Genomic DNA, 26,099 nt, shown 5'->3' on the forward strand with positions numbered 1-26,099 from the left:
TCTACACTGTTCTCCATAGTGAGTGCACCAGTTTACATTCCCACCAACAGTGTAGGAGGATTCCCTTTTCTCCATATCCTTTCCAGTGTTTATTTTTGGTAGACTTTTTGATGGTGGTCATCCTGACCAGTCCCTGAGGTGGTACTTCATTGTAGTTTTGATTTGCATTTCTCTAATAATTAGCAGCAGTGTTGAATGTCTTTTCGTGTGCTTTTTGGTATTTCTTGCTATCCGTATGTCTTCTTTGGAGCAATGTCTATTTAGATCTTCTGCCTATGTTTTTGATTGTTTTTTTTTTTTTTAATATATTGAGCTGCATGAGCTGTTTGTATATTTTGGAGATTTAACCCCTTGTTGGTCACTTCATTTGCAAATATTTTCTCCCATTCTGTAAGTTGTCTTTTTGTTTTGTTTATGGTTTCCTTTGCTGTGCTAAAGCTTTTAAGTTTAATCAAGTCCCATTTGTTTATATTTTTTGTTTTTTCTTTACTCTAGGAGGTGGATCAAAAAAGATCTGTGATTTGTGTCAAGGAGTGTTCTGCCTATGTTTTCCTCTAAGAGTTTTATAATGTCCAGCTTTACATGTAGATCTTTAATCCATTTTGAGTTTATCTTTGTGTATGATGCTAAGGAGTGTTCTAATTTCATGTAGCTGTCCAGTTTTCCCAGAACCACTTATTGCAGAAACTGTTTTCTCTCCGTTGTATATTCTTTCCTCCTTTGTTATAGATTAGGTGGCCATAGGAGCGTGGGCTTGCCTCTGGGCTTCTGTCCTGTTCCATTCATCTATATTTCTGTTTTTGTGCCAGTACCATACTGTTTTGATTGCTGTATTTTTGTAGTATAGTCTGAAGTGAGAGAGCCTGATTTTTCTAGCTCTGTTTGTTGTTGTTGTCATTTGTTTTTGGCTGTGACACACAGGACCTTAGTTCCCAAACCAGGGATCAAACCCATGCCCCTGCAGTGCAAGTATGGAGTCTTAACCACTGGGCCGCAGGAAAGTCCCTGTTTTTCTTTCTCAAGATTACTTGGGCTATTCAGGGTCTTTTGTGTTTCCACACAAATTGTAAAAATTTTTTGTTCTAATTCTGTGACAAATTCTGTTGGTAATTTGATAGTGATTGCATTCAATCTGTAGATTGCTTTGGGTAGTGTAATCATTTTCACAATATTGATTATTACAATCCAAGAATATGGTATATCTCTTTGTCTGTCTGTGTTGTCTGTGACTTTTTTCATGAGTATCTTTACTGTGTTACAAGTACAGGTCTTTTGCCTCCTTAGGTAGGTTTATTCCTAAGTATTTTATTCTTTCCATTGCAGTGATAAATGCAATTGTTTCCTGAATTACTGATCTTTCATATTGTAAGTGTATAGAAATGCAAGAGATTTCTGTGTGTTAACTTTATACCTTGCGACTTTATCAAGTTCATTGAGCTCTAGTGGTTTTCTGGTGGCATCTTTAGGATTCTTTGTGTATAGCATCATGTCATCTGCAGACAGTGACAGTTTTACTTCTTTTCCTGTTTGGATAAATGTTGTTTCTTTTTCTTCTCTGATTGCTGTGGCTGGGACTTCCAAAACTATGTTGAATAAAAGTGGTGAGAATGAATATCCTTTGTCTTGTTCCTGATCTTAGAGGAGATGCTTTCAGTTTTTCACTATGATATTATGAGTATGATATTAGCTGTGAGTTTGTCATATATGACCTTTATTATGTTGGGATGGGTTTCCTTTATGCCCACTTTCTGGAGAGTTTGTTTTTTTTTTTTAATAATAAGTGGGTGTTGAATTTTGTCAAAAGCATCTACTGAGACGATCATATGGTTTTTATTTTTCAATTTGTTAATGTGTTGAATCACACTAATTGATTTGCAGATATTGAAAAATCCTTGCGTGTTGATCCCAAATTTCCTAACCATCCCTTCTCTTATCCTTTCTCCTGGTAACCATAAGTTCATTCTCTATGTCTGTGAGTCTGTTTCTGTTTTATAAATAAGTTCATTGGTATGGTTTCTTTGTAGATTCTGCATATAAGGGAACTCTGCTCAATATTATGTGGCAGCCTGAATGGGGGGGAGTTTGGGGGAGAATGGATACATGTATATGTATGGCTGAGTCCCTCTCCTGTCCACTGGAAACTATCACAACAGTATTAATCATCTGTACTCCAGTATAAAATAAAAAAAGAAAAATCCTTGCATCCCTGGATAAATCCCATTTGATCATGGTGTATGATCCTTTTAATGTGTTGTTGGATTCAGTTTGCTATATTTTGTTGAGGATTGTGGCGACTATGTTCATCAGTGATGTTGGCATGTAATTTTCTGTGTGATATCTTTGTTTGGTTTTGGTATCAGGGCCTTGTAGAATGAGTTTGGGGGTGTTCCTTCATCTGCAGTTTTTGGAAATAGTTTCAGAAAGATACGTGTGTCAGAAGAATCTCCTCTCTAAATATTTGCTAGGATTCGCCTGTGAAGCCATCTGGTCCTAGACTTTTGTTTGTTGGGAATTTTTTTAATCACAGTTTCAATTTCAGTGCTTGTGATTGTGTGTTAGTCACTCAGCTGTGTCTGACTCTTTGCGACCCTGTGGACTTTAGCCCGCCAGGCTTCCTTGGTCCATGGAATTCTCCAGGCAAGAATACTGGAGTGGGTTGCCATTCCCTTCTGCAAAGGATCTTCCCAACCCAGGGATCAAACCTAGGTCTCCTGCATTGCAGGCAGATTCTTTACCATCTGAGCCACCAGCAACCCTTTTACTTGTGATTGGTGTGTTCATATTTTCTATTTATTCCTGGTTCATTTTGGAAGATTGTATGCACCTTCCTAAGAATTTGTCCCAAATTCTCTAAGTTGTCCTTTTAATTTTCCTCTCATGATCTTTTGTATTTCTGTGGTGTCTGTTGTAACTTCTCCTTTTTCATTTCTAATTTTATTAATTTGAGCTCTGTCCTTTTTTCTTCTTGATGAGTCTGGCTAAAGGTTTATCGATTTTGTTTATCTTTTCAAAGAACCAGCATTTAGTTTCATTGATCTTTTCTATTGCTTTCTTCATCTCTATTTCATTTATTTCTGCTCTGATCTTTATGATTTCTTTTGTTCTGCTAACTTTGAGTTTTGTTTGTTCTTCTTCGTCTAGTTGCTTTTGGTGTTGTAAGGGTAGGTTGTTTATTTGGGATATTCTAGTTTCCTGAGGTAAGATTATACTGTTATAAACTTCCCTCTTAGAACTGCTTTTGCTATGTCCCACAGATTTTGAATCATCATATATTCATTTGTCTCTAAGTATTTTTTGATCTTCTCTTTGATATCTTTAGTGATCCATTGGTAGTTTCATAGCATATTGTTTAGCCTCCATGTGTTTGTTTTTTGTGTTTTTTTTTTTTTTTTTTTTTTTGTAGTTGGTTTCTAATCTTGTTAAGGAGAGACCACTTTTAAAATCTGTTTATTCATTGATGGACACTTGGGTTGCTTTCTGTCTTCTTTCTTCCTTCCTTTTTAACCTTTAAAAACTCTTAGGGACAAAAAGCATCATAATAATTATAAAGATAATTTTAAAATAAAAATAATCAAATTAACTTAAAAAAAAAAACAGCTATGTGTCATGCCCTTCCTATATGGAGTTTCCATTTTCTTCTATTCCTTACCAGCTTTTGTCCATATGCAGTCATTATTATTACAGATTTTTATGCACTCTTCCGCTTTACTTGGAAGCTAATTCTTTTTTATGTTAAGACATTGCCTGATGCTGAACTTTTTGACAAATGAGTTCAAGATAGTGTTTGCAATACAAGTTAAAAATTTTTTCCCTGTTGGCTGTCTTTAATTTTTATTATCTTGAGTAATAAAATTATTTTGAAATCTTTTGGAATCATTTGTCTCCTTTCACTCCCTCATTTTGGATAAAGGCCCGGGAATGGGCTTATTAGGTCAAAGGAAAGAATGGTTTTAAGACTTTCAAAACCTGCTACTGAGGTTGTTCGTAACTGAAACTGCCCTTTACAGAATTTGAGAGGAGGGGTTTTGCTGACAGCCTCAACAGTTCTGGGTATTATTAATCATGTATCTGTTTTATAGTGTAATAAATTGGGTTATGATTATTGTTCTCATTCACATTTGATTTCTAGTCTTGTTAAATGTTCTGCCTAATGTTTACTCGTCAGCTGTATTTTTCTACTTTTGAATTGCCTTCTCTGACCCTTTACCAGATTATCTCATGGAGAGTCAATTTCAGAGGAATTTACCTGGACCTGCTCTTAGCTGGCTGTAGGTATAAACATTTATAGGTATTAAAAAAATTCTTTTTTTGGCTGTGCTAGGCTTTCGTTGCTGCATGGGTTTTTTGTTTTTCCTCTAGCCGTGGTGCGCAGGCTCCTCATTGCCGTGGCTTCCCTTGCTGTGAGCACAGGCTCTAGTGTGCACGGGCTTCAGTAGTTGTGGCTTCCAGGCTTTAGAGCACAGGCTCCATAGTTGTGGCTCACGGGCTATTTATAGGTAATTTTTAATGGAATCCTTCCCTGTTTTTCTAAATGCCACACATGTGCATGCACACCCACACACACTACAGATCACCAAGTATTGCTGTTGAATCAGCCTGGAGAAGGAGGATCTGTGTTCCGTCCTGGGGGCCCCCGTGCCCCCAGCCCACTGCTAGGTTCCTGGTCAGTGTATGCGGGACAGGGCGGGGAGGCAGGCTGGCAAGTCTTTCTGCAGTTTCCTTTCTGGGCCGGAAATCCCTGAGCCATTGCACAGGTTTAGAAACCTACAGGTGGTTGTAAAGTGTGAGCGTAGCCATCTCCAGCCTCCTTAGGCCCCTGCATTCCAGAGGTTTGCCTTCCATCACCCCCTTCCCTCCTCCTCCAGGGCCAAGTTCCAAGGCCCAACATAGCACCTCAGTGGGTGCATTTCTGCTCAGGCATGAGACGGCTTTTGGGTCATTTTGATGCCTATTTTTTTCCTTGTATTTATAATTTTAAAAAATCTTTTTTATTTGGCTGCACCGGGTCTTAGTTGGGGCACACAGGATCTTCAATCTTCATTGCAGCATGTGAGATCTTTAGCATGCGTGCGGACTCTTAGTTGTGGCACATGGGACCTAGTTCCCTGACCAGGGGGACTGAACCCAGGTCCCTGCATTGGGAGCATGGAGTCTTAGCCACTGGACCACTGGGGAAGTCCCTGTTTTGATGCCTATTAGGAAAAAATGAACAAGCATTCCACATTATGGTTTGGGATACAGCTGAAGTTCATTTAACTCTTTTGTAAAGATTAGACTACAGGCACACCTCGGTGATGTCTGGGTTCAGTTCCAGACCACTGACATAAAGTGAGTCACAGGAACATTTTGGCTTTCCACTGCTTATAATAGTTATGTTTATACTGTAGTCTATTGAGTGTGCAATACCATTGTTTCTAAAAAAAAAAAAAGAAGCAGTGTGCATATCTTAATCATTGCTAAAAAATGCTAGTTGTAGTAGTAACATCACAGATTACCATAACACATACAATAATCATGAAAAAGTCTGAAATATTGTGAGAATTACCAAAATGTGACACAGAGACACCAAATGAGCAATGCTCTGAGGAAAATGGCACTGACAGATTTCCTCAACACGGGGCTGCTGCAAACCTTCCATTCGTAAAATGTAAACAACCCCTCCAAGCCCCCAAAATGCAGTGTCTGCAAAGTGCAAAGAAATGAGGTATGCCTATAGACTGTCCAAGGCCACTGTGAAGTGGAAGGCAGATGGTTGTGGTGGGGCAGACGGGCCCAGATCAGCGCCAGCCTGGCCACCTGCTAGTCGTGTGACCTTGGGCACGTGCCCTGGGCTCTCTGAGCCTGCTGCCGCTGCTGCTTCTGGTACTCAGGGATCGTCCACACCTCACTGGGTTATTATAAAGTCAGAGGGAAGAGCAAATGTGTTTTGAAGAGCAGAGCTTGGACTCTGGAGTCTTCTGGTTGTAATAACCACGGCAACACAGCACTGCCCCCCCCCCCCGCCCCCCCCGAGTGTGGGAATGAGCAGGACCACATCCCCCATTTGCATTCACTGCTGGAAAGTCTAAAACCCTCTCGGGTTCCTCTTTCTAAACTTCACTGAGCACCTGCTGTATGCCAAGGATTACATGTGGGGAGGCCAAGGACAGCTGAGAACTGGCATCTGGCTTTCTGGTAGCCCCGAACCTTATGGCTGACAGCTCACCCACTGCTCTGGACTCTTGATTCGGTGTGGAGGGTGTCTTGGGGGCCCCCTACTGGTGAGCGGGTTTCACAGCCACCCACGCCTCCCCCCTCCACCCCATCCCTCCAGTGGAACAGCCGACTCCACCAATCTAACACATGTGTGCTTGGATTCTGCCAGCTTTAATTTTTCAAGGGCAACGCCTTCCCCCAAAGGAAGTGAACAACTCTGCAGGCTGTACCCTTGGGGGCTGAATGCCCAGAGCACAGGTCCGTGGAAACCGGTCCCCCGGAACATTCAGCCTTAGAAACAGGATCTATGCCAAGAGGGAAGCACCCAGCCAGGCTTTGATTAAGGGATTTGGGACCATCCGTTCCCCTCAAGGAACCTCAGGCCTCAGGGGAAGCCAATCCCAAGCTAGGAAGACCTGGGGCAGCCTGACTCATACAGCAGAGGCTTCAGAAATAGCCAGGCGAGTGAAGAAATATCGCAGGCGAGAACAGTTCCGAAGTGGCATTCCCTCTCCAGAGCGGGAACCAGCGGGCCAGGCTGTCTCCTGGATCACAGGGCAGGTGCTGAGGGAGACGGAGAAGTATCCAGACCAGTGAGGGCTCCATCGCCCCCAGAGGTATTTCAAAATCACTAACAGCCCTTCTTTCCTGGATCCATCTCAGTCCTGATCTTCTCTGACTTACTGGTATTTTGTGCTCATCATTCTACCCCAGACAAGAACCTTGACCTTGCTGGATGAGATGAGATTGTAGCTGGATGAGATGGGATTGTGGCAGGAGAGGAAGTCTCAGATCTTTGGCAAGCCTGGTGCTGGCTCAGGCAGAATCTCAAACTGCAGAGAAAAGAGGAGAGAAGTATAATGCTTTGTAGACCCAGAGGACAGGGAACTCCCTGTTTCCTGGAATCAAGCTGGGGGCTCTTGTTACAGCCCCTGGCACACTACAGGCCCAGCAGGGTCAGGCCTCAAGTGGCCCCCATTAAAAGGGTATCTCCCCCTTTTAATGAGGAGATGGTTCCCAGCCTGGGAGAGGACTGGACCCCAACACCTGATACTTTGGGAGTACAGATGATGTACCCAAAGTTGGTGGGTAAGTGGGTAAAAGAATCTGCCTGCAATGCAGGAGATGCAGGTTTGATCCCTGGGTCACGAAGATCTCCTGGAGAAGGGAACCCACTTCAGTATTCTTGCCTGAAGAATCCCATGGACAGGGGAGCCTGGTGGGCTACAGTTCAGGGGGTCGCAGAGTCAGACATGACTAAGCTATCTAGTCAGTTGGTGAAGGGGGAGTTCAGGAGCTGAATCCTGATGGAGAGAGGGTATCCAGGTCATGAAAGCAGTAGGGATATTCAGATGTTTCTGGAACTCAGTGACCTCTGGATGACTTCTCTGCACTTTTAGAAAGAGCCACAGCCTTACCCCTTGGATCTCCAGTTCACTCTGAAGCAAGGACCTCTTCAATTTAGGGGTCACAGACCCAGGCAGATCTCTGCACCTCTCTGAGCAAGACGCCATCAGCAGGTGAGTTTGTAAATATTTTTAAAAATATTTATTAATTTTGACTGTGCCGGGTCTTAGCTGCAGCACACTGGATCTGTGATCTTGGTTGTGGCACACGGGATCTTTAGTTGCAGCATGCAGGATCTAGCTTCCTGGCCAGGGATTGAGTCCGGGCCCCTCTGCAGTGGGAATGCAGAGTCTTAGCCTCTGGACCACTGGGGAAGTTCTAGCAGGTGAGTTTTAATCTCTGTTTCTTTCTTTTTCTGGTCTCTGTGTGATGGGCTCATCAATATAATATGAAATAAAAGCAGAGACAAGAGTGCCTGTCTCCTTGCCAACCTGCTTCTGATGTTTGTCCATCAGCTATGATGTTAAAGGCTGGGTACCAAATACCTCAAGTTACCAGGTTAAGGAAGGTCCCTCTCAACCCTCATTTGCTAAGAGAATGTTTAAAGGAAAGTGTGAGCATCAGAGAAGCTTACTGAACGCTGTTCTGTCATCTGTCGATATTCTATCTTTGGTTCTTTTTCAGACGTGATATTATCCCTTTAATAGTTTCTAGTTCCCTGCCAGAATGTACAGTGTGTGTTGGAAAAACCCACTTCTGGATTCCTGTTTGTGTCTATTGTCTGGTCTGTACTGGTTCTTGCTCTAAGAATTTTGTCTCCTTAAGTGTATTTATTTTTTCTTAATAATTACAGCGGTTGTAAGTACAGTGTTTAGAGTTGTATCACCATGCCTAGCATATGAAACAGGTGCTCAGTAAAAGTTTCTCATTCAGAAGTTTTTAGTTGTGGCAAAATATGCTTAACAAAAAAGCTGACCATCTTAACAGGTCAGTAGTGGTAAGTTACTTTCACTTTGTTGTGCAAACAACTCCCATCTCAGGAACCCTTTTCATCTTGCAAAATTGAAACCCTGTCCCCATTAAACAACTCCCATTATCCCCTTAGACCAGCTCATGGCAACCACCATCCTCTATGACTCTGACAACTGTAGGTGCCTCGTATAAGGGGACTCAGAGAGCATTGGTCTCTTCGTAACTGGCCTATTTCACTTAGCATCATGGCCTCGAAGTTCAGCCAGGCTGTGCTGTGTCATAATTGCCTTCCTTTTTAAGACTGAATAATATTCCATTGTACACACACACACATATTTTGCTTACCCATTCAGTTGTTGATGGACACTCGGGTTCTTGAAAGTCACGGCTATTGTGAAGAATGATGTTCTGACAGTCGTACAAACATCTCTTTGAGACCCTGCTTTCACTTCTTTTGTGACATCATACCCAGAAGTGGAATGACTGGGTCATATGGTAATTTAATTTTTAATTTTTGGGGGCACTGCCATGCTGGTTTCCATATTGGTTGCACCATTTTACATTGCTGCCAACAGTGCACAATGGTTCCAATTTCTTCACATCCTTGCTGACACTGTTCTCTAAGTTTTGGACAGTAGCCACCCTAATGGGTGTGAATTTGTATCTCATTGTGATTTCGATTCACATTTCCCTAATGATGAGTGATATTGAGCATCTTCTCACGTACTTATTGGTCATTTGTATATCGTGTTTGGAGGAACGTCTAGTCAAGTCCTTTGACCAATGTTTAAACAGGTTTTGTTGTTGAGTTGTAGGTATTCTTTGTCTATTTGGAATATTAACCCCCTATCAGATAATGATTTGCAAGTATTTCCTCCCATTCCACAACTTGCCTTTCTACTCAGTTGATCGTGTCATTTCACACACAGAAGTTTTTAATTTTGGTGATGTCCGGTTGGTCTATTTACTCTCGTTTTAAAGATTCATGTCTACTTTTGGCTGTGTTGGGTCTCCGTTGCTGCACGAGAGCTTTCTCTAGTTGCGCGCACGGACTTCTCACTGCGGGGGCTCCTCTTGCTGCCGAGCAGCGCCGGGCACCCAGGCTTAGCTGCACACACCACGTGGGCTCTTCTCGGAGCAGGGATCGAGCCCGTGTCCCCTGCAGTGGCAGGCAGATTCTCAACCGCTGGACCCCCAGGGGAGACCCCCCTTATGTTTCCTTGTAAGAGTTTTACAGTTTTAGTTCTAATATTTATGTATTTTATCTCTTTTGAGTTAATGCTTTAATATAACACTAGAGATGATCGTGTGTTTTCCCCCCGTCATTCTGTTAATATGGTGCATTGCATTGATTTTCTGTGTTGAACCACCGTTGCATTTCAGGAATAAACCCACCTGGTTATGATGAATAATCCTTTTAATGTGCTCTTGAATTCTGTTCGCCAGTACAGTTGTCCCTCAGTATCCAGTTGGCCTCAGGACCTCCCATGGATACCAAGATCTGTGGATGCTCAATTCCCCTATATAAAATGATGTAATATTTGCATACAGCCCATGTACATCCTCCTTTATCGTTTAAATAATCTCTAGGTTACTTAGAATACTTAAATACAATGTAAATGCTATGTAAATAGTTGCCAGCATGCAACAACTTCAAGATTTGCTTTTTGGAACTTTTCCGGATTTTTTTTTTTATCAAATATTTTCAATCTATAGTTGATTGAATCTGTGGATGTGGAACTCATAGGTATAGAGGGCCAACCGTATTTTTTTTTTTTTTTGAGGATTTTTGCATCAGTATTCATCAGGGATATTGTTCTGTAGTTTTCTTAAAGTATCCTTGTCTGGCTTTGGTAACAAGATAATTCTGGCCTCATAAAATGGATTTAAAGATGTGCCCTCTGCTTCAACTTTTTGTAAGAGCTTGAGAAAGCTTGATTTCAATTCCCTAAATCCTCAGTAGAATTCACTAGAGAGGCCATCTGGTCCTGGGCTTTCCTTTGTTGGGAGGTTTTTGATTACTGATTCAACTTGCTTGCTAGTTATAGATTTCTTGAAGATTCAGTTTTGGCAGGTAATATGTTTCTAGGAATTTATCCATTTCATCTTGATTGTCCAACTCATCATACAAGTGTTCATAGTACTCTCTCATAATCCTTTTTAGTCCTATAAAAATCAATTGTAATGTTCCTGATTTCACTTTGGATTTTTACTTACTTGGGTCTTCTCTCTTTTTAAATTAGTCAGTCTAGCTAAAGATTTGTCAATTTTGTTGATCTTAAAAAAAACACAACTTTTGGTTTCATTGATTTTCATTTTTCTACTTTCTACTTCATTTATCTCTGAACTAATCTTCATGATTTCCTTCTTTCTGCAAGCTTTGATTTCCTCTTTTCAAGAATCCTTAGGAAGTTTGGTTGTTGATTTGAGCTCCTTTTTTAATGTAAGGATTTACAGCTATACATTTCCTTCTTAGCACTGCTGCTGCTGCTGCTGCTGCTAAGTCGCTTCAGTCGTGTCCGACTCTGTGCAGCCCCACAGACGGCAGCCCACCAGGCTCCCCCGTCCCTGGGATTCTCCAGGCGAGAATACTGGAGTGGTGTTTTCCCTCAATTCCATAGTTTTCATTTGTCTCAAGATATTTTCTAATTTAGCCTGTATTTACCATTGGGTGTTTGAGCATGTTAATTTTGTATAATTTATGATTTGTCCAGTTTTTCCTTCTGCTGTTTCTGGTTTCTTTGTGACTGAAAAAGAGTTTGTATGACTTGAAATTTTAGAGGTTTATTAAGACTTGTTCTAACCTGGACACTGAACATTGAAAACAATGCTGAGAATACTTGAGAACAATGCTGCTATTGGGTGAAGTGTTCCATGTATATATATATGTATATGTCAGGTCTGGCTGATCTGCAGTGTTATTCAAATTCTCTGTTTCCTTATTAATCTTCTTTTTGGTGGTTCTATCCATTATTGAAGTGTACCCTCTTTCAGTTACTATTTGTATGCAATACCTTCTTCCCCATCCTTTCCCTTTCAACATGTGTGTGTCCTTAGATCTAAAGTGAGTCTCTTGAAGACAGCTCAAATTATTCAATTTTTCAGCTCTTGAACTTGTTTATTATTATAATTTCTACTTCTTTGTTGAGAGTCTCATTTTTCTCATACATTATTTTCCTAATTTCACTTAGTTGGCTCCCATCTTTCTTCTCCTTCAGCTTGTTGAGCATATTTGAGAAGTTGTTTTGAAACCTATCAGTAAGTAACAGGCCTTTGTTTCTTGAGAGTTTCTGGAGATCTACTGTTTCTCTGAACGGGCCCAGTCTCCCTGCTTCTTTGCATGTCTTGCCATCTTTTGTTGGAACAGGGCATTTGAAAAAACACCCACCTCTCCCATTCTTTGCAGACTGCCCCTGTTCAGGGGAAGGCCTTCACTAATCAGCCTGGTATGAAAGTTCAGGGTTCTTTCAAATACTTTCTAGAGGGTTTATCTTCCCTGGGCCGGTCTGTGTATGCTTTAACTCCAGATTCCCAGCAGACTAGCTGTCTCACCCCCACTTCTCAGGGATTTAGATACAGTGTTGTATCCGTCTGTCCATAATCTTGCCCCCAGTCACCTGCAGGCCTGCAGACTCTTGGCAGCTGTCTCTGGCAGCAGCACCTACCCCTGCTTTCAGCAACCACCCACATGATATCCAAACCACGCCAGCCTTCTCATCACCACTGAGGCAGAGACAGGAACCTGTGCCCTGGCAGATCCCAGACAAGTCAGCACATTGCAAGCCAGTTCCATTCGTTTCCTTCTACCCCAAAGCAGGAGCCAGGAACCAACTGCCTTCTCTGAGAGTGTACGGGGAAGGCAAGCAAAAAAACATGCCATGAAATTTCCTACTGTTTGGAGTGAGACGTTTTCTCAGTCAGGCACTCACTTGGTTGTTGCTGCTGCTTAACTGGTTTCTAGGGTTCTCACAAAGCTACTCTGGTCCGTTTATTGTTCCATAGTCAGTGTTTCCACAGAGGAATAAGGATTTGTAGATTTCTAGCCCGCCGCCTTGCTGATGTCACTCTCTGATCTTCCCCCTGGATTTTGATCAAGATATTTCCAAAGCACCATTTTTTGCTGTCTTGTCCAACATTATTAGATATCCTACCAGAAGGATTGTCCTGAATAGTCTAAACTGCCTACTTTAGTACACTGTTCTTAAATACCATCCTTGAGTTCCAGAGATTACTTCCAGTTGGTCATGATGTTCTCTTAGCTTATGTCTCAACACATTTTTGAATTTCACTCACTAACATATTACTAACATCTACATTCAAGTTTGCAGTTGGGCTTCTAACTTTCCTCTCTTGCCCTTGAGTTGTCGTCTTCCATCAGATAATACTAATTTCATTAAAATGAGTTGGGAAGAGGAGGGTTTCATTTTTATATTCTGGAACAGTTGTGGTACATTATTACAACTTGCCTATAAAACTATCTGGGCCTGCTGTTTTATATTTAATTTTAAAATCTATTTTAAAATAATTATAGATTGGGAGGAAGTTCAAAGATAGTATTGGCTTTCCGGGTGGCGCTAGTGGTAAAGAACTTACCTGCCAATGCTGGAGGTGCAGATTTGATCCCTGGGTTGGAAAGATTCCCCTGGAGAAGGGCATGGCAGCCCTCTCCAATATTCTTGCCTGGAGAATCCCATGGACAGAGGAGCCTGGCAGGCTGTAGTCCATAGGGTTGCAAAGAGTTGGACAGGACTGAAGCGACTTAGCACACACCACAAAGATAGTAGAGATGTCCTGTGTATCTTTTATCCCACTCACCCCAGTGTTTAAATCTTCCACAATTATAGTACAATAACGAAACCCAGACACTGACATTGTGTATAGTTCTGTGACATTTTGCCACAGTTGTGGATTCATGTAACCACCACCATCAAACTACAGAACTGTTACATCACCACAAACATCTCCCTTTTTCTACCCTATTGGAGTCACGCCCACTCCTCCTCCCAGTGGCTACTAATTTGTTCATTTTTATAATTTGTAGTTTTGAGAATGTTACAGAATCATACAGCGCATGATCCTTGAATTTGTCTTTTTCCATTCATGCTTTGGAGATCCGTCCAAGTTGTTATCTGTATCAATAGTTTGTTCCCTTCTATTGCTGAGTGGTATTCCAGAGTATGGATGTACCAGAATTTGTTTAACTACGTACTGACCGTAGGCTATTTTGGTGGTTACAAGTTACAAGTTGCTCAAGATTCTCCAAACCAGGCTTCAATAGTACATGAACCATGAACTTCCTACCAAGTTGGATTTCGAAAAGACAGAAGGACCAGAGATCAAATTGCCAACATTCATTGGATCATTGAAAAAGTGAGAGAATACCAGAAAAACATCTACTTCTGCCTCATTATGCCAAAGCCTTTGACTGTGTTCAGTTCAGTCGTGTCTGACTCTTTGCAACCCCATGGACTGCAGCATGCCAGGCCTCCCTGTCCATCACCAACTCCCGGAGTCTACTCAAACCTATGTCCATTGAGTCGGTGATGCCATCCAACCATCTGATCCTCTGTCATCCCCTTCTCCTGCCCTCAATCTTTCCCAGCATCAGGGTCTTTTCAAATGAGTCAGCTCTTTGCATCAGGTGGCCAAAGTATTGGAGTTTCAGCTTCAACATCAGTCCTTCCAATGAACACCCAGGACTGATCTCCTTTAGGATGGACTGGTTGGATCTCCTTGCAGTCCAAGGGCCTCTCAAGAGTCTTTTCCAACACCACAGTTCTAAAGCATCAATTCTTCGGTGCTCAGGTTTCTTTATAGTCCAACTCTCACATCCACACATGACCACTGGAAAAACCATAGCCTTGACTATATGGACCTTTGTTGGCAAAGTAATGTCTCTGCTTTTTAATATACTGTCTAGATTGGTCATAACTTTCCTTCCAAGGAGTAAGTGTCTTTTAATTTCATGGCTGCAATCACCATCTGCAGTGATTTTGGAGCCCCAAAAAATATAGCCACTATTTCCTCATCTATTTGCCATGGAATGATGGGACCGGATGCCATGATCTTTGTTTTCTGAGTGTTGAGCTTTAAGCCAGCTTTTTCACTCTCCTCTTTCACTTTCATCTAGAGGCTCCTTTAGTTCCTTTTCATTTTCTGCCATAAGGGTGGTGTCATCTGCATATCTGAGGTTATTGATATTTCTCCTGGCAATCTTGATTCTAGCTTGTACTTCCTCCAGCCCAGCATTTTTCATGATGTACTCTGCATATAAGGTAAATAAGCAGGGTGACAATATACAGCCTTGATGTACTCCTTTTCCTATTTGGAACCAGTCTCTTGTTCCATGTCCAGTTCTAACTGTTGCTTCCTTACCTGCATATAGGTTTCTCAAGAGGCAGGTCAGGTGGTCTGGTATGCCAATCTCTTTCAGAATTTTCCAGTTTATTGTGATCCACACAGTCAAAGGCTTTGGCATAGTCAATAAAGCAGAAATAGATGTTTTTCTGGAACTCTCTTCCTTTTTCAATAATCCATTGGATGTTGGCAATTTGCTCTCTGGTTCCTCTGCCTTTTCTAAAACCAGCTTGATCATCTGGAAGTTCACAGTTCACGTATTGCTGAAGCCTGGCTTGCAGAATTTTAAGCATCACTTTACTAGCGTGTGAGTTGAGTGCAATTGTGCGGTAGTTTGAGCATTCTTTGGCATTGCCTTTCTTTGGGATTGGAATGAAAACTGACCTTTTCCAGTCCTGTGGCCACTGCTGAGTTTTCCACATTTGCTGGCATATTGAGTGTAGCACTTTCACAGCATCATCTTTCAGGATTTGAAACAGCTCCACTGGAATGCCATCACCTCCACTAGCTTTGTTCATAGTGATGCTTCCTAAGGCCCACTTGACTTCACATTCCAGGATGTCTGGCTCTAGGTGAGTGATCACACCATCGTGACTATCTGGGTTGTGAAGATCTTTTTTGTACAGTTCTTCTGTGTATTCTTGCCACCTCTTCTTAATGTCTTCTGCTTCTGTTAGGTCCATACCATTTCTGTCCTTTATTGTGCCCATCTGTGCATGAAATGTTCCCTTGGTATCTCTAATTTTCTTGAAGAGATCTCTAGTCTTTCCCATTCTATTGTTTTCCTCTTTTCTTTGCATTGATCGCTGAAGAAGGCTTTCTTATCTCTCCTTGCTATTCTTTGGAACTCTGCATTCAAATGGGTATAACTTTCCTTTTCTCCTTTGCTTTTCACTTCCCTTGTTTTCACAGCTATTTGTAAGGCCTCCTCAGACAGCCATTTTGCTTTTTTGCATTTCTTTTTCTTGGGGATGGTCTTGATCCCTGTCTCCTGTACAATGTCACGAACCGCCATCCATAGTTCATCAGGCACTCTATCAGACCTAGTCCCTTAAATCTATTTCTCACTTCCACTGTATGGTCATAAGGGATTTGATTTAGGTCATACCTGAATGGTCTAGTGGTTTTCTCCACTTTCTTCAGTTTCAGTCTGAATTTGGCAATAAAGAGTTCATGATCTGAGCCACAGTCAGCTCCCGGTCTTGTTTTTGCTGACTGTATAGAGCTTCTCCATCTTTGGCTGTGTAGATCACAACAAACTGTGGAAAATTCTTCAAGAGATAGGAATACCAGACCACCTTACCTGCCTCTTGGGAAATCTGTATGCAGGTCAAGAAGCAACAGTTAGAACTGGACATGGAACAACAGACTGGTTCCAAATTGGGAAAGGAGTACGTCAAGCCTTTATATTGTCACCCTGCTTATTTAACTTATATGCAGAGTACATCATGTGAAATGCCAGGCTTGATGAAGCACAAGCTGGAATCAAGATTGCTGGGAGAAATATCAATAACCTCAGATATGCAGATGACACCACCCTTATGGCAGAAGGGAAAGAAGAACTAAAGAGCCTCTTGATGAAAGTGAAAGAGGAGAGTGAGAAAGCTGGCTTGAAACTCAGTATTCAAAAAATGAAGATCATGGCATCTGGTCCATGATTATGGCATCACTCCGTGGCAAATAGATGGGGAAGCAATGGAAAGTGACACACTTTATCTCCTCGGGTTCCCACATCACTGCAGATGGTGACTGCAGCCATGAAATTAAGACACTTGCTCCTTGGAAGACAAGCTGTGACCAACCTAGACAGCATATTGAAAAGCAGAGCCATTATTTTGCCAACAAAGGTCCATCTAGTCAAAGCTATGGTTTTTCTAGTAGTCATGTATGGATGTGAGAGTGGGCTATAAAAAAAGCTGAGCACCAAAGAATTGATGCTTTAGAACTGTGGTGTTGGAAAAGACTCTTGAGAATCCTTCCTTGCAAGGAAATCAAACCAGTCCATCCTAATGGAGATCAGTCCTGAATATTCATTGGAAGGACTGATGGCTGAAGCTGAAACTCCAATACTTTGGCCACCTGATGTGAAGAACTGACTCACTGGAAAAGACCCTGATGCTGGGAAAGATTGAAGGTGGGAGGAGAAGGTGACGACAGAGAATGAGATGGTTGGATGACATCACTGACTTGATGGACATGAGTTTGAGCAAGCTCCAGGAGTTGGTGATGGACAGGGAGGCCTGGCGTGCTGCAGTTCTTGGGGTTGCAAAGAGACACAACTGAGCGACTGAACTGAACTGAATAATAGTGCTATGAATCATACACAGGTTTCTTTGTGAACACTTGTTTTCATTTCTCTGGGATAATATCCACGAATGCATTTGCTGGATCACATAGTAAGTGTATGCTTAGCTTTCTTCCCAGTGACTGTAGCATTTTACCTGCCCACAGCAATATGTGAGAACAAGTTTCTCCACACTCTTGCCCGCATTTGGTACTGCCCCTGTTTTTCATTTTAACTGTTGTAATAAGTGTATAAAGTGTTATCTCATTCTCCTACTGGCTGGTACTGCTGAATATCTTTTCAGGTGCTTATTTGCCATCGTGGGTGAAATGTTTCCACGTGTCTTGTCCATTTTCTATGTAGATTTTTTTTTAACTTAAATTTATTTTTAGTTTTTTTTTTTTTTTAAGAAAAGAAACATGGTTATCAAAGGGGAAAGTGATAAATTAGAGGAGTTTGGGATTAGTATATCCACACTACTATATGTAAATATAACGGATAACAAGGGCCTGCTGTATAGCACAGGGAACTAAATTCAATATCGTGTCATAAACTATAATGGAAAAGAACCTAAAAAGTGATATATAAATATACACACACATATAAACTGAACCACTTTGCTGTACACCTGAAACCAACACAACATTGTAAATCAACTATATTTCAATAGAAACTTTTCAATGGGAGGATAATTGCTTTACAGTGCTGGGTGGGTTTCTGCCATACAGCGTAAATCGGCCGTGAGCACACACATGTCGCCTCCCTCTTGAGCCCCCTCCACGCGCCCATCCCTCCCCACCTCCAGGCCGTGGCAGAGCTCTGAGCTGAGCGCCCTGTGCTTGCAGCAGCTCCCCGCCATGTCCCCTCCCTCTTGAGCCCCCTCCACGCGCCCATCCCTCCCCACCCCCAGGCCGTGGCAGAGCTCTGAGCTGAGCGCCCTGTGCTGTGCAGCAGCCGCTCCTAGCCAGCCATTTACATATGGTGGTGCATACCTATCGGCGCCACACTCAACTGGCCCTTCTCTGCTGCGCCCACAAGTCTGCTCTCTGTGTCTCTGTTCCTGCCCTACAAATAGGTTCATCAGTACCTTTCTCCCAGCCCTCATATGTATGCATTAAAATCTGAAATTGTTTTTCTCTTTCTGACTTACTTCACTCTGCATAACAGGCTCTAGGTTCATCCACAGTTAAATTTTGAGACTTGTTCCTGTATTCTAGATATGGGTCCTTTGTCAGGTATCTGGTTTGCAAGTATCTTCTCCCAGGATTTTGTTCTCCCATTCTTCTGACAGGCAACAGCAGACAATTTTGAAGTCCGATTTACTGATTATTTTTTTCTCTTTTGTGAATCAGGCTTTGGGTGTCATGTCTAACAACTCTTCACTAAACCGTACCTCTTGTCTTTCAGAGGTGCATTTCAGCCTACAGATGCAGTGAATTTAACAGCTATGAGATGCTTTCAGATTTTTAATATTCCTACTCCAATCAGTTTGGGCAGATTGTATTTTTCTGGGCAATACTTTGTTTTGAAAGATATCAGCAAAGTTGAGCCCCCTTCTGAAGCCTGTCGTTTTGGCTCCTTGTTCCTAGCACTATTTCTTTGTGCGTCTCTTTTTTTCCTCTCTTGAACCATCCTATTGTTCATTTCTTCCTAATTCATTAATTTCCTTCTGCTTTCCTTGGTCTACACCAGGGATCAGCCAACGTTTTCTGTCAAGAGCCAGATAGTAAATATTTTAGGCTTGGTGGCTGGAGAGTCTTGGTCACAAATACTCCGCATCACAGCACAAAAGCAGCCACAAACAGCAAGTGAGTGACTGTGCACGGCCGTGTCCCTCAGCACTAATGGACAACTCACCAGTGACATTTTCAGGCAGTTCAGTGCTGGAAGTGTCCCATCTTAAATATCACCTGAACTGGGCATAGAATATAAGTTGACAATTATTTTCTCTTAATGCTATAAAGACTTATTCCACCATCTTCTGTCATTGCTGGTAAGAGAATGGTTCCTTGAAAAATCACCTCTTTTCCATTCGTTTTGGTGGCTTTGAGGACCTCTGCTTGGGTTTTCCGCAGTTCCATGCGTCATGGCAGAGGTTTATTTACAGTGTTTGGGAAACACTGTGCTTTTTTGTAGGGGCTGGGCGTGCCACACAGCATGTGGGATCTTAGTCCCCTGACCAGGGATCAAATCCACGTGCCCTGCATTGGAAGCTCGGTGTCTTAACCACTGGACTGCCCGGGGAGTCTCACTGTGCTTCCTGGATCTGAGAACTTTCTCATTCTAAAATTCTCACTTCATCTTCCTCTTCTCATATTTTCCAGTTAATTTTCTCTTTTGCTATTAGCAATTTACTGACCAGAGACGAATTAATATGCTTTTGTTACCTAAATGTTATAAAATGTTATAGAATATTGACACCTATCAATATTTACTTACATAACAAATTGCCAGCCCCAGGCATTGGTTTCTGGAAAAATCGCCTGGTTCAATAATGTGTTGTCTTAAATTTCTGTGAATATTTTTTCATTTCTAGAAATCAGTTCTGGAATTGTGCTTATCTTTGATAATCTTTTATTCTAGCATCCAAAAGTCTTGGAGAAAGACTTTCTCCTTGACCAGACTCTACTCAGGCTCCTTTAGAACTCTTCTCAACTAGGTCCTGACTTTTGGGCTTCATGTCTTCGTTGTCCAGTTTCAGCAGGTCAGTCCCTTTATCAGGATCTTCCAGAGCTGATCACCTTAACCTCTGCAACTGGGTGATGTCTGATCTCCCTAGCCTGCCTTCAGCAACATTTCTGTTAGGTCAGTTTAGCCAGAATCTCCCCGACCCCTGATCTTTCCTTTTAGTAATCTTCCATCCACTGACCCCCTCTCCCCCCTGCTCCTGGACTCTAAATGCCCACTTCTCCTTGTTAAGAGATGAGCCCAGTCTTTCTGCCCCTACTGCAGTGGTCCCTGCATCTCCAGGCCCCCAGTAAAGCCTGCCTAACTGTCCTCTTACAGGCGTCACGAACACTTGCTCCAGTATCAGGGACCCACGGCCACTGTTGCTGCAGCCTGGGTAGTGGGACACGAGCCATGGGAATTGCACACGACTTGGTTGCAGGTGTGCGCGAGGGTTTCCAGACCTTGTAGGGTGTGTACATTCACATCTAAGGGAAGGCCTGTGGCTGTGATTTTCAGCAACTGCCTTTGCAGCTGCCTGACCTCCCCAAGCTCTCATCTCCTGCACCAGAGGTCACCAGGCTCACTAGACCGAGTTTGGGGCCTCTTTTTGTCTTTCTTAGTAACTTTCTTAATAACTCCTGGGACTTCCCTGGTTAGGGAGCTGGAGCCCATGTGCCACAACGAAGACCTGGCCCAGCCAAATAAAAGTTAAATTTTTTTTAAAAAGTGCTCCTTTGCACATAACTTTGCTTTGCCTCTTAGCTCACTGTACAACAACTGAGTGTGTGTCCTCGGGGCAGAAGCAAAGAGAGAGGAATAGGTTTTCCCCCTGGGATGGAAGCAGGGGATCAGAGTGCTTGCTGGCACGGCCACTCACCACATTGTGGAGGCAGGTCCATGGGCACGAAGCCCCTGGCACACAGGTGGATGTAGGCGGCGGCCAGGGTGCAAGCAGGCTGGTGCTCCTGGGTGCCACAGGTGTCCCGGGCGCACAGGCTGAGGAAGGGTGTTGGGTCCACCTGAAATCCGGCACCCAGAGTCAGTGTCCCTGCCCACCACACCCCGGAGAGTAGCACAGAGGAGGGGCATAGGCTATATCGGGGCGAGGGTCTCCTCCGCCCTGCGGTCCACCTGCTGCATGGCCTCCGCGGCCGCACACTCACCACTCCGAAGCAGCTCGCCAGGCTGGAGTGGGGGTCGTGGAAGAAGGCCTGGCAGGTGGGGCTCTGTTCCAGGCACGCCAGCTGAGTCTTCTCCACGGCTCTGCAGTCACCAGCCACCTAGGGGCGTGAACCCAAGACTCAGGCCTCCTGCCTGGACCTCTGTCTCCTGGGCGCCTCCACTGAGTGCCCCAGCCGCAGGAGGGGACCACCACCCCCTTGGACTAGGATGGAGAACCTCTGAATCCCCGGAGATGAGGTCCCCACGCTGCTCAGGTGCACGGCCAATCCACATGGATGGTTCCCTCTCCACCCCCAGTATCCTAGTGATGATGCCCAGGCCTGCAGAAGGGCGGGCTGGCCAGCAGCTCACCTGCCAGGCCAGGGTGAACTCCTCCAGGCTGCTGGCCACCGTGCCGTCCGGCAGCATCAGCTCGTTGCCAGCCTCGTTGTCATTGGTGCCCAGGAGGCCGGCAGACAGGCCTGTGGGGCAGGGGAGGCAGGACGGGCTGTGAGAGCCTGCTGGCCAGGGTCATGGGCATGGCCAGACCCTGCGTCCTCCAAGGCTGACTTCCCTAAACACCAGCCCTGGCTCTGAACCTTCTCTCCAGAGGGAGAGGAGAATAAGGATGGTGAGGGAAGCGTCTGTTCCCCTCCCGGGCCCTTCCCTGTCCACTGGCCCTCTCCCGAGTGGCTGGGATGCAAGCTCTTCAGTGTTTCTGGGATGGCCCAACCAGGTCAAGGGGAGAGGGCAGAACGTAGGGTCAGAGCCCTGGGCTCAAAACCTGGCACCATTGCTTGAGGCTGGGGGCATGGGGGTGAGCAGAGTGACATGGGTCACCTGTCCCAGGGGACAACAGTGGGGGCATCAGAGGAGAAGGAGCTGACCATGCCGTGCAGCTCCTAAAACAGGGCAGCTGTCAACCAGCCGGCTGCATCCAGAGTTGTACACCCCTCAGTTCGATCCCTGGGTCAGGAAGATCCCCCCTGGAGGAAGGCATGGCAACCCACTCCAATACTCTTGCCTAGAGAATCTCATGGACAGAGGAGCCTGGCAGGCTATAGTCCATAGGGTCGCAGAGTCAGACACGACTGAAGCGACCTAGCGTGCACGCACTCCCTGAGGTAGGGGCTGTCTCAGCACTGACCGTGATCAAAGCTGGAAGAGATGAGCTTTGCACCTCTTCCAGTTCTGGGCTGTTCTGATATCTGCTCAGGTTGTGAACCTCCAGGACCAGCAGAGGCCCAAGAGCATCCCTGGGCCTCCCACCCTCACCCTCCCAAGGACACGGAGTAACTGCCCGCTGAGATCGGTCAGCCTCAGCCCCGGAAGCTGACTGCACTGACTCAGAGGCTGCCAGCGGGGGCCCAGACCCACCGTGCTGCCAGATGCTCAGAGTCAGGCTGCAGAGGCTGGCGGGAACGTCACAGGTGATGGAGACGCCGTCCTCACTGGTCAGTTCAATCCTGGGGTCGTCCCTCCTGGTCTTGGCGGGAGGCAGGTCCCTGTCCAGACAGCTCTCCCCAGGCAGGGAGTTGCTGTACAGCCTGTAGGTCTGTGGGCCAGACAGGGGCTAGGACAGGCTCCACGGGGCACACATGTGTGGACATGGCAGGAGGCAGGAAAGATGGCCGGTGACCTTCCTACCCCGCTCGCCAGGCTCACCTTCAGGCTGGGGTAGAGGACGAGGATGGTGTGATTCAGCCCCACGGTCAGCGATGTGAGCCCCGAGCCCGCCTGGTTTAGCATCAGCGAGAACGTGTCGTGAGCAAAGTCCTGGGCCAGCAGCAGGCTGCCACAGTGGTCCCCAATGCCCCACACCTGGCCGTCAAAGGTCACCACGTACCTGGCCCCGGCCACCACAGCGTGGTCTGGGGAGAAGAAGCCAGAGGCAGGGTGAGTGGGGCCCACTGCGCTGGCTGTGGGGTGGTGGGGGACCTGGAGCCCACAGGGCAGCCCAGGGTGTCCCTGCTCCTTGGCTGGTGTCCTCAGGGGCAGCCCACCTGGGGAGTGGGGTCTGTCTCCAGGAACCCCAGCTTCTAGACAACTTGAGCTCTAGGGATGCCCTGAGGTGAACAGTCTACAGCAAAGTCGGCAACAAGAAGGAACCAAGGGGTGGTGCACATTTTAGCACTGGGGACCCTTGGAAACTCCGAGTGAGAAGCCTGGGCACATGTTACATGATTCTGTTCATACAGTTTGTAACAGGCAGATCCACAGACGGAAAGTGGACTGGGGATGGGGACAGACAGCTAAGGGATGCAGGGTGTCTTTTGGGGGTGAGGAAGGTTCTGTAGTTGACCTTGTTGATGGATGCACAGCGGCCACTGAATCGGACACTTTAAATGGACGACCTGCAGCCTCCTAAGGCGATAGAAATATGCAGAAACAAATGGGACCTGATCAAACTTACAAGCTTTTACACAGCCAAGGAAATCATGAATGAAATGAAAAGAACCTACAGAATGGGAGAAAATGTTTGCAAACCGATGTGACCGACCACGGCTTAATTTCTAAAATATAAAACAGTTCATACAGCTCAATATATATATAAAAAAAAAAACCAAACCCAATAGAAAAATGTGCAGAAGACCTAAATAAACATGTCACTAAAGAAGAAATAGCCAACAGGCACATGAAAAGATGCTCAACATCATTAATAATTCAAGAAATGCAAGTCAAAACTACAATGAAACACCATCTCACACAGGTCGGAATGGCTATCATGAAAAATTACCATAAATACTGGAGAGGATATGGAGAAAAGGGAACCCTCCTACACTGTTGGTGGGGATGTAAGTTGATGCAGCCACTATGGAAAACAAGTATGGAGGTTCCTCAGAAAAGTAAAAATAGAATTACTACATGATCCAGCGATCCCACTCCTGGGCATATATCCAGACAGAACTCTAATCCGAAAAGATACATGCAGCCCTGTGTTCATAGCAGCACCGTTCACAAGAGCCAAGACATGGAAACAAACATCCATCAACAGATGAACAAATAAAGAAGATGGGGTGTGTGTATACAGTGGATTAGCAGCCATTAAAAAGAATGAAATCATGCCATGTGCAGCAACATGGATGGGCCCAGAGATGGTCATACTGAGTGAAGTCAGACAGAGAAAGACAGACATATCTTATGTGTAGAATCTTAAAAAAAGAAAGTGATACAAATGAACTTATTTACAAAATAGCAGCAGATTCACAGACTTAGACAATGAACTTACAGACACCGGAGGGGACGGGTAGGGGGAGGGACAGTTATGAGAGTTTGGGACTGACATGTACTGGGTTGGCCAAAAGGATCTTTTGGGTTTTTCTGTAAGATGTTACAGAGTGAACTTTTTGGCCAACCCAATACATACCACTATATTTAAAACGGATGACCTACAACAAGGACCTGCTATATAGCACGGGGAGCTCTGCTCAATATTATGTAACAACCTAAATGGGAAAAGAATTTGAAAACGAGTAAGATATATGTATGGGCTTCCCGATAAAGAATCCACCTGGCAGTGCAGGAGATGCAGGGTTGAGCTCCGGGTCAGGAGGAGCTCCTGGAAAAGGAAATGGCAACCCACTCCAGCATTCTTGCTTGGGAAACCCCATGGACAGAGCAGCCCGGCGGGCTGCAGTCTATGGGATTGCAAAAGAGTTGGACATGACTTTAAGACTAAACAACAAGATGTGTGCACATGTGTAACTGAATCACTTTGCTGTCCACCTAAAACAAACACAACATTGTTACTCAACTGTAAACAGTCAGAGACAAATGCCATATGTCACTAGCATGAGGAATCCAAAACATGACGCAAATGAGCCTATCCGCAGAACAGACTCACTGTGGCCAAGCGGGAAGGGGAGGGGTGGGGAAGGACTGGGGTTGGGATCAGCAGACGCAAACTATTCCATGTAGGATAGATCAACAATGCGTGTATGGACAGCGTAGGGAGCTATATTCCATATCAATAACCATAAATGAAAAGGAATATTTTTAAAAAGCATATGTATAACTGAGTCACTTTGCTGTACAGCAGAAATTAACACAATATTGTAAATCAGTAACATCCATACTTCAGAAAACAACAAAAGGATTTACACCAGGTTCCTTGCTGGGAGAAATATCAATAACCTCAGATGTGCAGATGACACCACCCTTATGGCAGAAAGTGAAGAAGAACTAAAGACCCTCTTGATGAAAGTGAAAGAGGAGAGTGACAAAGTTGGCTTAAAGCTCAACATTCAGAAAACGAAGATCATGGCATCCGGTCCCATCACTTCATGGCAAATAGATGGGGAAAGTGGCTGACTTTATTTTTCTGGGCTCCAAAATCACTGCAGATGGTGACTGCAGCCATGAAATTAAAAGACGCTTACTCCTTGGAAGGAAAGTTTTGACCAGCCTAGCTGCTGCTGCTGCTGCTAAGTCGCTTCAGTCCTAGCATATTAAAAAGCAGAGACATTACTTTGCCAACAAAGGTCCGTCTAGTCAAGGCTATGGTTTTTCCAGTGGTCATGTATGGATGTGAGAGTTGGACTATAAAGAAAGCTGAGTGCCGAAGAATTGATGTTTTTGAAGTGTGGTGTTGGAGAAGACTCTTGAGAGTCCCTTGGACTGCAAGGAGATCCAAACAGTCCATCCTAAAGGAGATCAGTCCTGGGTGTTCATTGGAAGGACTGATGTTGAAGCTGACACTGCAATACTTTGGCCACCTGCTGCGAAGAACTGACTCATTTGAAAAGACCCGGATGCTGGGAAAGACTGAAGACAGGAGGAAAAGGGGACGACAGAGGATGAGATTGTTGGATGGCATCACCAACTCAGTGGACATGGGTTTGGGTGAACTCCGGGAGTTGGTGATGGACAGGGAGGCCTGGAGTGCTACAGTTCATGGGGTCGCAAAGAGTTGGACACGACTGAGCAACTAAACTGAACTGAACCACACCTTTGCCTCCAAACTGAACTGACCATGTCATTTTATTTATAAAGATGAATGCAAATAGCATTTTTCCATCTGTCTCTCATTTCTTGTCACCGTTGACAGAAGGTCAGAATTTGTTGAATTGTACCCACAGTTCAAAAAAGACCTGGGTAGCAGGTGGACTGTAAC

General features: G+C 44.4%; 1 protein-coding gene across 1 annotated transcript in view; it reads right to left on the reverse strand.

Moving 5' to 3' along the window:
* The window catches only part of LOC102173909, an 88,102-nt gene continuing 68,295 nt past the window's right edge, over positions 6,293 to 26,099 (reverse strand). Inside the window, exons 32-37 of the mRNA XM_018039861.1 lie at positions 22,652 to 22,857; positions 22,364 to 22,541; positions 21,359 to 21,468; positions 20,989 to 21,105; positions 20,703 to 20,844; positions 6,293 to 7,028 (exon numbers count right to left, since the gene is read on the reverse strand). Coding sequence (XP_017895350.1) covers positions 7,024 to 7,028; positions 20,703 to 20,844; positions 20,989 to 21,105; positions 21,359 to 21,468; positions 22,364 to 22,541; positions 22,652 to 22,857 — 758 coding nt within the window. The 3' untranslated portion in view covers positions 6,293 to 7,023. The remainder of the gene's footprint in view (positions 7,029 to 20,702; positions 20,845 to 20,988; positions 21,106 to 21,358; positions 21,469 to 22,363; positions 22,542 to 22,651; positions 22,858 to 26,099) is intronic.

This window comes from Capra hircus, chromosome 25 (assembly GCF_001704415.2).
Source record: "Capra hircus breed San Clemente chromosome 25, ASM170441v1, whole genome shotgun sequence".
NCBI classification, from domain to species: Eukaryota; Metazoa; Chordata; class Mammalia; order Artiodactyla; family Bovidae; genus Capra; species Capra hircus.